The 14161-nt window shown below is 34.9% G+C and overlaps 1 protein-coding gene across 4 annotated transcripts in view; it reads left to right on the forward strand.

Annotated features, from left to right (window-relative positions):
• The window catches only part of LUBEL (Linear Ubiquitin E3 ligase), a 78652-nt gene that overhangs the window by 40205 nt on the left and 24286 nt on the right, over positions 1-14161 (forward strand). For all 4 annotated transcript variants that reach the window (XM_072538930.1, XM_072538925.1, XM_072538938.1 and 1 more), the window contains exons 3-15: positions 550-712; positions 817-959; positions 1043-1186; positions 1572-1695; positions 2135-2277; positions 2340-2570; positions 2624-3506; positions 3964-4169; positions 10613-10789; positions 10855-11040; positions 11740-11874; positions 12374-12637; positions 13369-13576. In XM_072538930.1, the coding sequence (XP_072395031.1) occupies positions 550-712; positions 817-959; positions 1043-1186; positions 1572-1695; positions 2135-2277; positions 2340-2570; positions 2624-3506; positions 3964-4169; positions 10613-10789; positions 10855-11040; positions 11740-11874; positions 12374-12637; positions 13369-13576 (3007 nt within the window). The remainder of the gene's footprint in view (positions 1-549; positions 713-816; positions 960-1042; positions 1187-1571; positions 1696-2134; positions 2278-2339; positions 2571-2623; positions 3507-3963; positions 4170-10612; positions 10790-10854; positions 11041-11739; positions 11875-12373; positions 12638-13368; positions 13577-14161) is intronic.

Genomic DNA, 14161 nt, shown 5'->3' on the forward strand with positions numbered 1-14161 from the left:
TCAAGCTTATCGACATTTATTAAATGGAAAGCGTAAATGCTATAATAATATAATAAATATTTTTTTCTTAAAACAAGACAGCATTTTAATTTATAATTCCCACTATAAAATTATTGATTTATAAGCACAATTACAGCAATATTTTTGGCAGCTGCACATTTTGAATTTTTATTTTTGACTTATTTTAATACTATCATTTGCTATTCTTAACAATTTATTAGGAACAATTGACTTGATGCTATAATAAAACAAAAACGTTAATATAATAAAACAAAAACGTTAATATATTTATACAATGTATATGACATAATATTTAAAAATTAGTCAACTGCTACAGTTTCTCAAATAATTTGACGGATCCAGTGGCGGCGAAAAAACATGGTCGTAGCGTAAGCAATTCTGCCAGGATAGATGTGGAATATAAGCATCTTATTCTTATTTTACTAGTATTTATAGTCGACAACAACTCTTTTGTTGTACATTTTGTTATATTTTAAATTAAGTGTATACAACTAAACTGTTGTATTCTTTAAGAATTTCTGTTTTCAGAACAAATCGGGCAGTGGAGTTCCAGCCCCGCCAGTACCAAACGACGATAGAATGATGAAACAAGCGAAGCACAAGCATAAAATGGACGAACCAGACTACGAAGTAATAGAATTCGGTCAGTATTCAAATGCCACACCACCGTTGCCAGCGAAGAATATAAATCGTGAGTTCCCATTTATTTTAATCTTTATTTCAAGCGTTTGACAAGATTTAAGACCTCTTTAGTATTTGTCTTACTAGGTTACATAAAAAGTATTTTTGATATAGATAAAAAGCCAGAGGGGCATCGTTGTCAATTGTGCGGTTCTTCAGCTTCAAATATACACTGTGAGCAATGCAAACAGGTATTCTGTGTTTCCTGTGATGATATGTACCACAGACATCCTAAAAGACAGACACATATACGAAGAGTAAGTATAACTTAAAGAAATGTATTCATATTTAGATATGTTTGGCATGTCAATATAAAATACGACTGACTTTCTTTGTTTAGAGACTTGAACAGACTATTAGACCTCCATTACCGCCCAAAGGGGAAGCAGTTTCCGCACCAGTACCGCCCCCGAGACGTCACAGAAGAGGCGGATCCATAGGACCCTCTCCCTGTCAAAGTCCTACTTTTAGCAGACATCCTCAGGTAAACGAGTGTCTTTTTTCGTTGTAGTAAGTTCTGAAAGCAAAAAATAATGGAAAATGTTTTATATTTTCAAGATTTCTTTGATTTGTATAAAATCTGTTATGTCTTGATTACATTTACAATTTTTTAATATTTTGATGGACATCGATTTTTCGCTATCATTGTTTTTTGTTTTCAGATCAATTTTCTGTAACTCTGTAACTCTAAGTCTGAATTTAAAGCCTCACCATCATTAAACACATTCGCGAAAAACATCTGAAATGTTTTCAAATTCACAAAGAACAAAATCAGCACCTCACAACATCCCTTGCATATTTCCAAATTAGATTAACACAAATAGAAGTAAATTGTAAAATCTTGAAGCGATAATATTCTTCTTTTTCAGGTGAACAGGTCCTCGACAATGCCTAGAAGGGAAAGTCATGATGGTGTATCTTTGAAAGATAAATTTGTCAATTTGAAACGAGATGTTCTTGGAAATAGACCCCTGCCACCACCGCCCTCTAGTCGTGAGTACCTTTAAATACTTCCATTTGTTATTAATGATATATTTTGTATAATAAGTTAAAAATGAAAAATATTTTTCTAAATAAATGTACATGTAAAAGTAAAAGAAAGTAAATATTTTATTAGTAGGTACTTCTGTAAAAATTTTCGTAAATTAATTTCATATTATTAATAACGTCGTTCTGTTTTTGTATTTATTTCTTCTAATTGGAGGGATTTTACACCATGAGTTTCGCCATTATAGCTAAGCTTGGGTCCGTTACGCTCTTAGTCCCTTACAGGTTACTCAGTGATTATATATGTTTTTTAGCTTTATTTATATACATTGATTATCTTAATTGTTTTAATGTGCACATTAGCATTTTTTATTACTTTTAATATTAATACCAAAAACTTATTTTGTGTCAACATTCAAAAACCTCTAAACTTGCTTTCTTTTAGCTTTCCAGTCAGAAGTCTCTGCGCCTTCATTCGACAGCAGTAGAAGGCTAGTTCCTAGCCCAAGTCCATCTCTGCAACAACGTTACAGACAACACCAGCTTGCCATGCGAGGAACTGTCTCAAATTTATCAGATTTCGATCAGGTAAACAAAAAAGAAGTAAAAACTATATATTTATCTTCATAACTGATTTTTTATGTTTACAGAATTTCAACCGAGATATGGGCTATCCTGACGCAGAAGGAGGTCAGTGGAATGGTCGATCTCGAACAGGAAGTATTTCTGGCTCAGATATTGGTAGAAGAAGTTCCAGGAAGTTGAGTAATATATCCTATCCTCCTTCTGAAAGAGACGGTTCTGATCATTCTTCCAGTTTTAATGTAAATAATCCAATGATGCACCATCACCACCACCATGGTTTCATGCCTGTTCAACAAGTCAGTTTTTTAGTTAATGAGATTATGCAAATCATTAATGATTAGTTTTTTAGGCCCAATCTATGGCAAATCTAAACTATCCACCGCCCTGTTGCCAAAATCCTTGGATGAATCAGTTTGGATACGACCAACAGCTCCACGGTAGTAACCTTAGTCTGAATATGGCTCCAAGGGGATACATGATGAATCCAGTATGGATGGGACCATGGCATAATCCACCCAATGTTCCTATGTATCCTCCATATTCAATGTCTATGAGTAACGTACACCATCCAGGATACACCCCTTCAAGACCAGGATCTCCTACGCAAAGTATCAAGTCCAGAAAATCAACTCTAAGCAGAAAAAGCAGAAAAAAATACGTTGAAGATACGGAAGATGAGGATGATGACGATAGAAGATCAACATTCAGCCATCATAGTGAAAGAAAGTCTTCTAGAGGAAGACTTCCAGCTAAAAGAGACAGCGTCAGTAGAGAAATTCCTAGCAGAAGTTTTACAGAGAGGCAGCCGTCTGTATCCAGAAGCAAGCGTAGTATGCATACTCCATCTAGTGATACCGACGACGAGTTATCAGAAGAAGGTAACAATCGTCTGAAACCTAGTGTGGTTAACGATGAAAATGGATCTGAGTACGACAACATCCCCAAAGAGGCAAAAGAAATTCCTAGTAATACCCAATGGGAATGTGAACATTGTACATTTGTAAACGAACCTGGCGTCAAAGTATGCATAGTCTGCTGCAAAACGTCTACACTTTCAAGAAAAATCAAAAAGGAAGACTCCCTTCCCAAAGAAATGGAAAAGGTTCAAATCAACGTATCAAGTGATGACTTCAGTAAAGATTGCAGCGAGACCGAATCAGTATTGAACAAACTTGGAAAGTTGACCATATCCGACAACGATACCAAAATCCAGCAGATCGAATCAAAGAAAGGTAGGGGTAGTAGGAAAATATCATTTTGGCCCGGAACCAAGTTTACCGCCTTCCAAAAATCAAATAAATAACTCAAAAAGACTATTTCTGGGACTGGACAAAGAGGCGTTCACTTACAGTGCATCAAGGGAGTTTCAAGTCTTTTGAAACAAAGAGGAGCATTACATTATGTTATGGAAGAAGGTAATTATTAAAAATATATGATGAAGAATATAATAAAACGAGTCTACTACAAAGGAAAAATCGATGAGCACTTTAATGAACACAATATTCTGTATTATGTTGATCTACATATTTGACAATGTAAGCATATTAGCCCAGTCCCAAAATATGTCTTTTATTCTGCTTTTAATAGTGGTTAACCCTATTCCTTGTGTGCATTTGTGTTTTGTAGTGTTTTTAATGTTTAAAATTTGTGTTTAGTGTGTTTGTGATTAATATAGCCCTGTTGTTACAGGCAGTGAAGAAAAAAGTGAAGTGGACAAAAATAATAACGTTCCAAAAGAGGAAATAGAAACAGTGAAGAGTATTGGTACGTCAAGTGAAGTGCAAACAAAGGAAGTGATACAGTGTGTGTCAGAAAGTCAGGACAAGAGGCCTCCGAGAAATGTCGCGTCTATTTCAACTGGTACTTCGCCTCCACCGCAGAATATGTCCACACAGGTAAGACTTTATATATATAATTTTTAATATACATTTTGACATTTTGAATTTTGACCAGGATGAACGGCATGTGGAATGCAATTTTAGATTCCCTTGCCGAGTAATTTATCCAGCTGTTTGTTTCGCAAGTTTTAGGAAACACAGTGGTAAAAAGTTGAATTCGGTTTCGCTAGGTAGAAATCGTTTGATTTCTCTTTTTGTTTTTAGATGGCGTAGTTACGTCCGTATATAGTTATTTTGATAACTATTGTCTAGGACGGGAGAGATTTTTGTTTTGGTTCAGAGCAGTGGCTATACCGTTCTGAGGAGACCTAAAGAGGTCGAAATACGTATAAGCGGCTGTCGCTGCACTGTATCAAAACAAAAATCTAATACTGTCATTATGTTAAATTTTTAATATGTTTTTATTGGGTTGGTCGAATCTGTCTGTCGGGTGAAATTTTCTTATTGATAAAGGTAATGAATTTTGTCAAGAGCTATGAGTCATGCCGATACAGTACACAAGTGTATCTGTTATTTACAAGGTCATAGCTCTTGTCAAAATTCATTACCTATAATACAAGTGGTCTTGCCGACATCTGCGGGTCCTATTAATTACATTCTTCTACAATGGGCAAACCAATACTTTCGTTAATGTATACTTAGAGACAGCATTGAAGTTTGTAGAGTTGTACGAAGAACAAACATGTCTTTGGAATATATCTAGTAGTCAGTATAGAAAAAAAAAACAAAAGACAGATTCTGTTAGTTAATAAAACAGAACAATAAATGAAAATAAATGATTTTGGTCCTCAAATTGTAAAGAACAAAACAAAAAATCTGAGCACGACATATTACCAGGAACGCATAAAAAGTCTGGTACTGGAACAGACGATCTTTTTCGCCTCATTTTTCTCTCTTCTCTTAACCGTTGTTCAAGTTCAGTTATCTTACTTCAATAGTGTAAATGCTTTAGTTTAATGCCCTTCAGACTTAAATACTTGATTAAAGTTACTTGTCAAAGTAACTTAAACGGCTACTCGTTTCATGGAAATTAGGCCTTATACGATTATCGCATGCGTTCGATGCAAACAGCAGACGCAAGTGACGTGATGTGCACTCCATTAAATAGTAACTTGATACAAGCGGTCTACCTTATGCGCCTGACGCAAGGAATCGCATGCGTCTGCTGCATCTACTGCATATGATAGCAGTTCCATGCAGCAACTGCATGCGTCCAATTCTCAAAACAATAAAAAATTAAGCGTTTGTAGGTTATCGACACGTGTTCTGCGAAGAGAAGGTAGTGTTTTTGTTTATAGTATAAAACTTTTAATTTATATTTTTGTTTTTATTTTAAAAATGCAAGCTAACAACGATGCTAGACTCATAGAGCTCATTTCTGATAGATCTTTCTCTTCTTAGCCTTCTGGTCGTCCATGTTTGGACATAGGCCTCTCCCAACTCCTTCCATCGGTCTCTATCCTGAGCAACATATTTCCAATTTGTTCCGGCTATTCTTTTAATATCATCAACCCATCTCATCTGTGGTCTTCCTCTTGGTCCATTTAAGTTTGGCAATTTTTGTTGCTATGTCCTCGACTTTTGTTTTGGATCTTACCCAGTCGTTCTTCTTTTTATCTGACAGTCGTGTACCTAACATTGCTCTTTCCATTGTTCTTTCTGTTGTGGCTAGTTTATTCATGTTTGCCTTGGTTAGGGTTCAGGTTTGACATCCATATGTCATGATAGGAAGGATGCATTGGTTGAACAATTTGCTCCTAAAGTATTGGGGTATTTTGCGGTTCTTCAGTATCCAACTAAGTTTTCCAAATCCTGCCCAGTCTTGCTCTTCTAGTAATTTCCGCACTTTGGTTCTCTGGCTGCGAGTTCCCCCATCATAATTTGCAGTTCCTCGAATGTGCTCGCTATAATCACTACGTCGTCAGCGAATCTAAGGTGGTTTAACTTGTTGTCATTAACGTTAATTCCATAAGTTGACCAATTTGTAGTTTGGAAGACGTCTTCTATGGCTAGGTTGAAAAGCTTTGGCGATATTACGTCTCTTTGTCTCACTCCTCTCTTAATGGGGATGGGATTTGTATTTTCGTCTAGTTGTACGATCATAATTGCATTTTCATATCTATTATGTATTAGTTGCCTATATCTCGAATCTATTCTACAATTATTAATAGCTTGTTCTATGGCCCACATCTCGGTACTATCAAACGCCTTTTCATAGTGGACGAAGGCAAGAAATACGGGTAGTTGGTATTCATTTGCCTTCTCTATCAATGTTCTCATTGTTAGCAGATGGTCTGATGTATTATATCCTTTGCGGAAGCCAACCTGTTCAACCGGTTGGTAATTGTCCATTTTGTAGGTTAACCGGTTGTTAATAATTCTCATAAGTAGTTTGTATACTTGACTGAGCAACGATATAGGTCTATAATTCTGTAGATCACATTTGTCCCCTTTTTTGTGTAAGAGTATTACTAGACTCTCGTTCCAGTCTTTAGGGATCTTGCTATTATGGAGACATCTATTAAATAGCTCTGTTAGTACAGGGATTGTTAATGTCTTGCTTGTTTTCAAGAGCTCGGCAATTATACCGTCGTGTCCTGGAGATTTATTATTTTTTTAGCTCTTTTAAAGCTCTTTCTATTTCGAATCCCTTTATATTTGGTAGTACTTCTGATCTCACGTTTTTTATTTTTCTTTTGACGTTCTCCTTTGTTGTTTTATTAGGCTGGCCTATATTTGTCCTTCTCTATCTTATTGTTGACGTCTTTAATTTTGATGATTTTTTGAACTCCCAGTGCGGGTCTTAGACATTTTAAGCCTCTGTTGTTTTCAATGACTCGCTCTATTAAGTTCTAAAGCTCTACAATTCCGCACATAATAATTATAGGAATGTAAAGAAGAGAGACAACGTGTGAGAAATAATAGTAGCCAGCTTTAAGACAACAGCTGTTTACATAAATTATAAATATATTAATTTTTATTGACCTGAACAAAAAGTAAAAATTCTGAATATAAAATATTGTAGATTATAAATAAACTATTGTAGATGTTTCACTCTCCTCCTTAAATTTCAGGAGTTTTATTCTTTTTGAAGTTATCTAGCATAATTTTTAACATGCTTTTTGCGTCGGGCACATAAGCCAGACCGCTTGTATAAACTTAACCATTTGACGAGTAGACAGCACGTCGCTTGCGACTGCTGCTTGCGTCGAATGCATGCGACATTCGCATAAGAGAGACTGCGCCTTAAGAGAGACTACCAAATCAGTGCGTTAGTCGCTTGCGACTGCTGCTTCGTCAAACTTAAGCGACAATCGCATAACAGAGACTGCACCTTTAGTTACGTTTTTTCACAATGACCAAACCAAGGATTGCAGATAATACCACAACCATGGCAGAAAATATAGACGATATACACATTCTTATAGAAGTCATTAACAGAGAAAGCAAACAAAAAGACGGGACTAACAATGAATATGGATAAAACCAAATACATGGTGATCTCAAAAACCCCTGTTGACATCATACAACTGACATTGAAGGGTAAACCGTTAGAGAGGGTCGACAAGTATAAATACCTCATACCAATTATAAACTTACAGTTAGATCAAGATGAGGAGATAAAGGTTAGGATTGAAATAGTTCGAAAAAGTTTCATCGAATGTTATGTATGGTCGCAATTGCTATATAGGGTAGAAGCTTGGACTCTGAAAGCGCAATCCGTAAAAAAATTGGAGGCATTCGAAATGTGACTATATAGGCGTATTCTTAAAATTCTTTGGACTGCAAAAGTCCCAAACGAAGAAATGTTAAGGCGAATTCAACATGGCAGGAAGCTCATGAACACAATTAAAATAAGAAAAACATCGTATCTTGGACACATACTTCGAAATGATAAATATTCTCTTCTACATATCATCATGCAAGGAAAAGTAGAGGGAAGAACAGGTTTGGAAACCAAGAAGAAGACTTGGCTGAGAAATATCAGATAGACTAACTTCAGTATTAAATAGATATTGCACGTTGCAAAAGATATTAAAGTTTTTAAAGAACTGATCGACAACCTTCGTTAGAAGACGGCACAATAACCAACTCTATTATCGAATAATTTAACATAGACCTCTCATCATCAAACACATAACAAATCAAATAAAAGGGAAGGGATACGGAATATAACGATATATATAAAAAAGGGAGATAATGTCGTGCCATAAAATGATATAGTCACTGGGGGAAAGGTATAAGAGGATTGAGCACAATTTGTTTCCACTCCTCGTGCTACAACGCAGCGTCAACATAGTATGGCCACTCATCTTCTTCTTTTAGCCTGGCAAGACATTTCGTCTGTTAAGTAGTCTTTTTATACTTTTTAGTCCGTTTTAAAAACGTGTTATTTAAATACTTATTATTTATACAGTTTATTTGTATATGTTCCCTCTTCATTTCACGGAGGAATTCGTAATGACCAACTTAAAAACTTTTGAAATCATATAAATAAAACATACGTGAACAACCTATTAAAATGCCAGAATAAAATACATGCAGTAAGATGCACGATATACAGAACTAAAGGTATGCGGATTATGACTCTTAAATTCGTACCAAGCTGCGCAGGTACATCACTCGGGAACTGATAATTCTCAGCCTTCCGTTTGAATATATGTTTATTTTATGCGTTGTGGTTCTTCTACTTCTTCTTCTTCCTCTTTATAAACAATTCTGCTTGTTCATTGGCGGATTAATACCTCTATGGAAAGTTGTCACTCCACCTTTTGCGCGATCGTCTGATACTTCTTCTGTAGATTGGTGACTTAAATCTTTTCGGAGTAGACGTATTGCAATGAAAATGGAGCAGTGTTTAGTGTTTGGAGAAGCTATAACCGAAAAAATGGTGTTATAGCGAATAAACGTGGTGTTCAAACTCTTTCATCATCAAGAATTATTCGTAGTGATCAAGAAGACAAGCGTCTACTTGAAAATGTATGCTTCTAGGGATACCATGTGAAAAATCGAGCCTCTAACTCTACCTCGGTGAAGGTGTGGAAAACAGTTTTGAAAATACAATTGTATGTTGCTATGTCCTTTTACCTCGAGTATACGACATTAAATATTGGTTATATCAAAAAAATATAATTCTCTCCATTTTTGTTTTTGTCCAACGTAAAGTTAATAATATACAAGATAATTTAGTAATTATACTTAGTCGCTAGTTTCTCCCTTATTTCGGAAATATAGACCGCACGAAAAAAGTTACAAATAAGACTTTGTAGGAAATTGTAATTGTAACATTTTGTCGAGAAGTTGAAAATAACCGAGGTATTAAGGATTTCCTGGCTGAAAAATTTACGTACGTGGTTCAACACAACAACCACAAATTTTTTCAGAGCAGCAGTTTGCAAAATACAAATTGTCATGAAGGTCGCCAACATCCGAAACGGATACGCACTACAAGAAGAAGAGATATTAAACAAATGCAGTTCCTATAAAACCAGTTCCTACAAGGCCTTACACTTGCGCCTTTACCGCATACGTGCGACCTTAAATATTAATTTTAACAACAAAAAGAAAAACAAGCAATAAAATCGATTCACCAAGAAATTTTGGACACGAAGCAGCTCATCGAAAATGTTGCTACTACAGAAGCCAGTCTTGATAAAAAAATTGAGAAACGGAATGTGGAAACCGGGAGATACGAGAAAAGACTACAAGCTTTGCAAAAAGTAAGACCAGCATTTTTGGAAGAATTTGCGTTAGAAAAAGATCAGGAAGAACTTTTCATCCAATATTCTCTACGCCTTCGATGCCTCAATTTGTTGGAAAAGCATTTCTCGGAATCCGAAAAAGAAAATTATCTCAAAATTGTATAAAATATAATTGTCCCCTTTTTTGTCTGTTTACGTTCATGTAGTAAAGTTAATAATAAAAGGGATAATTCAATAATTACGCTCTGTCATTATTTTCCCACTTAACTCGTAAAATATCGAATGCTCGAAAAATTTTGCTAATAAGAAATTGTAATAAATCGCATTTAAACAATTCTAGTTCGGAGCATTTAAAAAAAAATTGCAAATATAGGAGATATTGAGCAAAACGTTTTTACTTTAAATTTAAGATGGCAGATAATGCGGCTGCGTCATTCAGTCGCGATTTTAAATTTACGCGACTATTGACCCCCCTCAAAGGCTAGAACAATAAATATTTGGGGTAGCTCGCCATGCAAGGTTAAATAACATCCCAATTTATCCCTCTGTGATTTTACAGAAATATTTCATTACATTTTCAAAGCATGCGCTACAACATACCATTATTTCTGTATATCGTGTTACATATATTATATAAAACTGAATAACTAAAAATATATAATACATATATATATATATATATATATATATATATATATATATATATATATATATAATCATATATTTTATTTTTTATAGACATATGAAGATATGGTAAATGAAACTAAAAACCAATCCAGAGGACGCAGTCGAAGCAGACGTAGTGACTATCTGAAGAGATCTCAATCTCTGCATTCTGCCAATTCTCAGGCTCATTCTGAATGGTCGTCACTTCATCGATCGCCAAGTGGAATGTCGTATACAACTGATTCACAGGTTTGTGTTCGTTGAGAAAGTGTTGAACACTATGTTTTCTATTGCTTTCTTATCTTTTGTTTTAGAGTTTACCTGGAAGTCGAGAAGCGAGCCCCGTACCATATGTTGAAGACATGCCTTATAAAAAATATAGACCTGTGAGTAGAAACCGAACATCGCAACCTGAGATAAGACTTACCCGCAGTATTATGGATCTTAGAAAACCCGAACTTTATAGAAGGCCCAGCCAAGTCGACTTGGGATACTATAGGGTGTTTATTTTACTTGTATATACTTAGATAGAGGATGTGTGTATCAATAAATATGAAATTGGCCAGATGTTAGGACCGCTTGGCTAATATTTATTTGAAATAACTAAAAGTCTGGCATATTCCCATTATTTGGCTTGTATATATGCAAATGATCCTATAAACCGATATACTAATGAATAATAAATCAGGATTAATTAATCTATTCGATGTTTTATAAAGTATCTTTGTGTGTTGCGGATAGTGGATTAAATTTAAAATCAACTTATCAACACTCTCAATTTTATCAACTACCTATTAAATATAACTTCTGGTGTTCAGGAGTCAAGAACTGAGCTTGTCTCTCCTCATAGTGCCTTTCGTTTCTTCTTTATATAATTCATTATTTTCCAAAATTTATATAAGGAGGTTGATTTGGTTATATTTTTAGTTGAATTCCATTCGCAATAAAATCATAAACTCAAATCTGCTTGTAACACAGAAAATATACCTAAATTTTAACATGACTTATATCCTTGGCTTTTGCGTTAATCAGAGGCTTTATATTTGGACCTAGTGTTATACTTAACTTGTGACAAATATCTAGTATCCTTACAAAAATTCGTTTTCAATTCCACCACATTAAGCTTTTTTAATTTATTTCAAATTTATTGTTTCTCCTTTTCCTAAAGTGTATTAAAGCTTTTTTCGGTACATTTACAGATGGAAAACATGCACCCAAGTCACCTTCGACCAGAGCCATTTCCACACCACTTCGAGAGAGAAAACGGAGAACTCAATCAAAATGGTTATGATCCTTTCCAAAGCTCGGGAATGGAGGTCGTCAAACTGCTTCGTGTAAGTAGAGTGTAGTTATTACTCACAAGTTTATAGGTTAATTTAAATAAAGTAAGGTTATATTCGTAATAAGTTAGATCCTACACATACAATACAAATCGACAAAGGCCTACAATACAGTCGCGTTCCCCCAGTGCGACAGAGAACACTGACGCAAAGCAGTCCCTGCATTTCTTTCTAATTTGCCAGGTTTAGTATTCACGTGACCTAAATGACCAATGAGAAGGTAACGTGGTCAATAAACCCACTCCATTAGAAAGAGGTGCAGGGACTGCTTTGCGTCACTTTTTTCTGTCTCACTGGGGGAACCCGAATGTATGGCAACAATTAGTCTATTTGTAGTATATGTCTATGAGTTAGATTAGGTTACCATTTTTAGATTTTTTGTAGATGTCTTACAACTCTACGTTGTAATTGGCTCTCTTCTACTAAAATCAAAAATTAAAACCTAAAACGCAAACATTATAATAGATATTTATATATTAATATTCTTGTTTAGGAGGCAGAACAATATAAATACACAGCTGACGAACTACAAGCCGCCCTTATCCATTGCAAAGATGCCAATCCCATCGAATGGCTAAAGGAACACTGGGAATCAACTATATCCAGTGTCCAAACTCTAGCCACACAAATGGGTCGTGAAGGACCCATTAACATAGTTGGTACTGTATCCAAAGTTGAAGCCAGAGATGCTTTGAGGAAGCACAAGGGAAACATGTGGCCGGCTGTAGAGGAATGTGTGGAACAACGACAGAAAAAGGTAAGTGATGCTTTTCTATGAGTCATAATGAACATTGAAAATAATACCTTTATCTTCTTATTTAGTTGAAAGGTAGACTGCATCTACTAATATAGATCAATATAAACAGAGGACATAACGATACAGAGGAGACTAGGGCAGGACGTTCTTCTCTTTTGCTCAATAAATATTTATGTTCACACCTTGAGGTACTCAGATGTTACAATTATTATAAGTGAAAGTTATGAAGGCTTGTAATAAGTAATAAATGTTATAATTATGAAAGGCAAAATTTTAGAAAAACGAAATTCGGAAAGGCGAACAATATTTTGGCTTAAGAAACTAAGAGAATAATTAGAATGCTGTAGTGCAGATCTATATATAATGTGGCAGTCAGTAAGATTAACATATCTATGATGATTTTCAACCTTCTCCATAGAAAATAGAATTTGAAGAAGAAGAAACAGATACTTATCTAGAAGAGAGACATAATCTACTACGGGTCTACTAAATGCTCATGACTAAAAAATGTACTAGATTACACAGAGGATACACATTTAGTGCTAATAAGAGGACACATTAGCAGTTTGCCGTAATTATATCCAATCTTCATCAATAGAGAGGATATCTAAAAGAGAACATTGATTAGTCTTCTACCTTATTAGGATAAAAAATATTGATATCGGATATAATATAAATATAAAACGAATATTTGAAATTTGTTACTAATCCCTACAATTATTTCTTTCCAGTATGCCGATTTGGCTTCCCGAGGAGACTATAATAGAGAAGATATCATAACAGTGTTAACGGCAAACCACGGTGACTTGGAAGCTGCATACAGTGAGCTCAGTAAAATGCAACTGAAACCGTTTCTAATGAGGATTTGGGGACCGCCGGTGGGTATTGAGAATGAGGCAGGTAATGAGGGGGTCAGCGTTAGTGCTTTTGACGGGGAAGGTGAGTTTTATTGATGACTATTTGGTTTAGAAACTTTTCTGTCAAAGATAAATACATTATAAATGATGATATTATGGTCGTAAATTGATTACTCAACTGACTTAAAAAAGATTAGGAGAGAGTGGGGCAAAATGGTACCTGTAACATTTTTTTAGGCTAAAAATAACAAGAAACGAAATAATTAAGTGCAGTTTAATCAAACTATGATTACAAATTATATCTAAGTATGTAGTTAAAAGAAAAAAAAACATTCTTTTGAAAAGCTCTAACCTCGCCCATGAGTTAAAATTACCCATATAGTTCTTTTGTGCAGAAAAAGTAATAAAACATTTCGATTTCCAAAAATTTCAAATATACAATTTTTGCTTTCCAGTTAATCCCGCTCACACTAATTAACATAATTTATTGGATAAATTCCACTTAATCCAAACCTCCTTCGCCTGCAATTTACTCAATTATTCCGAGCAAAATATACTTCAAATCTTCATCATCATCATAATCATCAAATCTTTTATTTTCTTTTGTTTTTCTAAACACCCTTTGCTTACAGCTTTCCTAGCTCCTTGTCAAGTTGGCTTTGGTGTT

Source organism: Diabrotica undecimpunctata, chromosome 1 (genome assembly GCF_040954645.1).
Source record: "Diabrotica undecimpunctata isolate CICGRU chromosome 1, icDiaUnde3, whole genome shotgun sequence".
Classification (NCBI taxonomy): domain Eukaryota; kingdom Metazoa; phylum Arthropoda; class Insecta; order Coleoptera; family Chrysomelidae; genus Diabrotica; species Diabrotica undecimpunctata.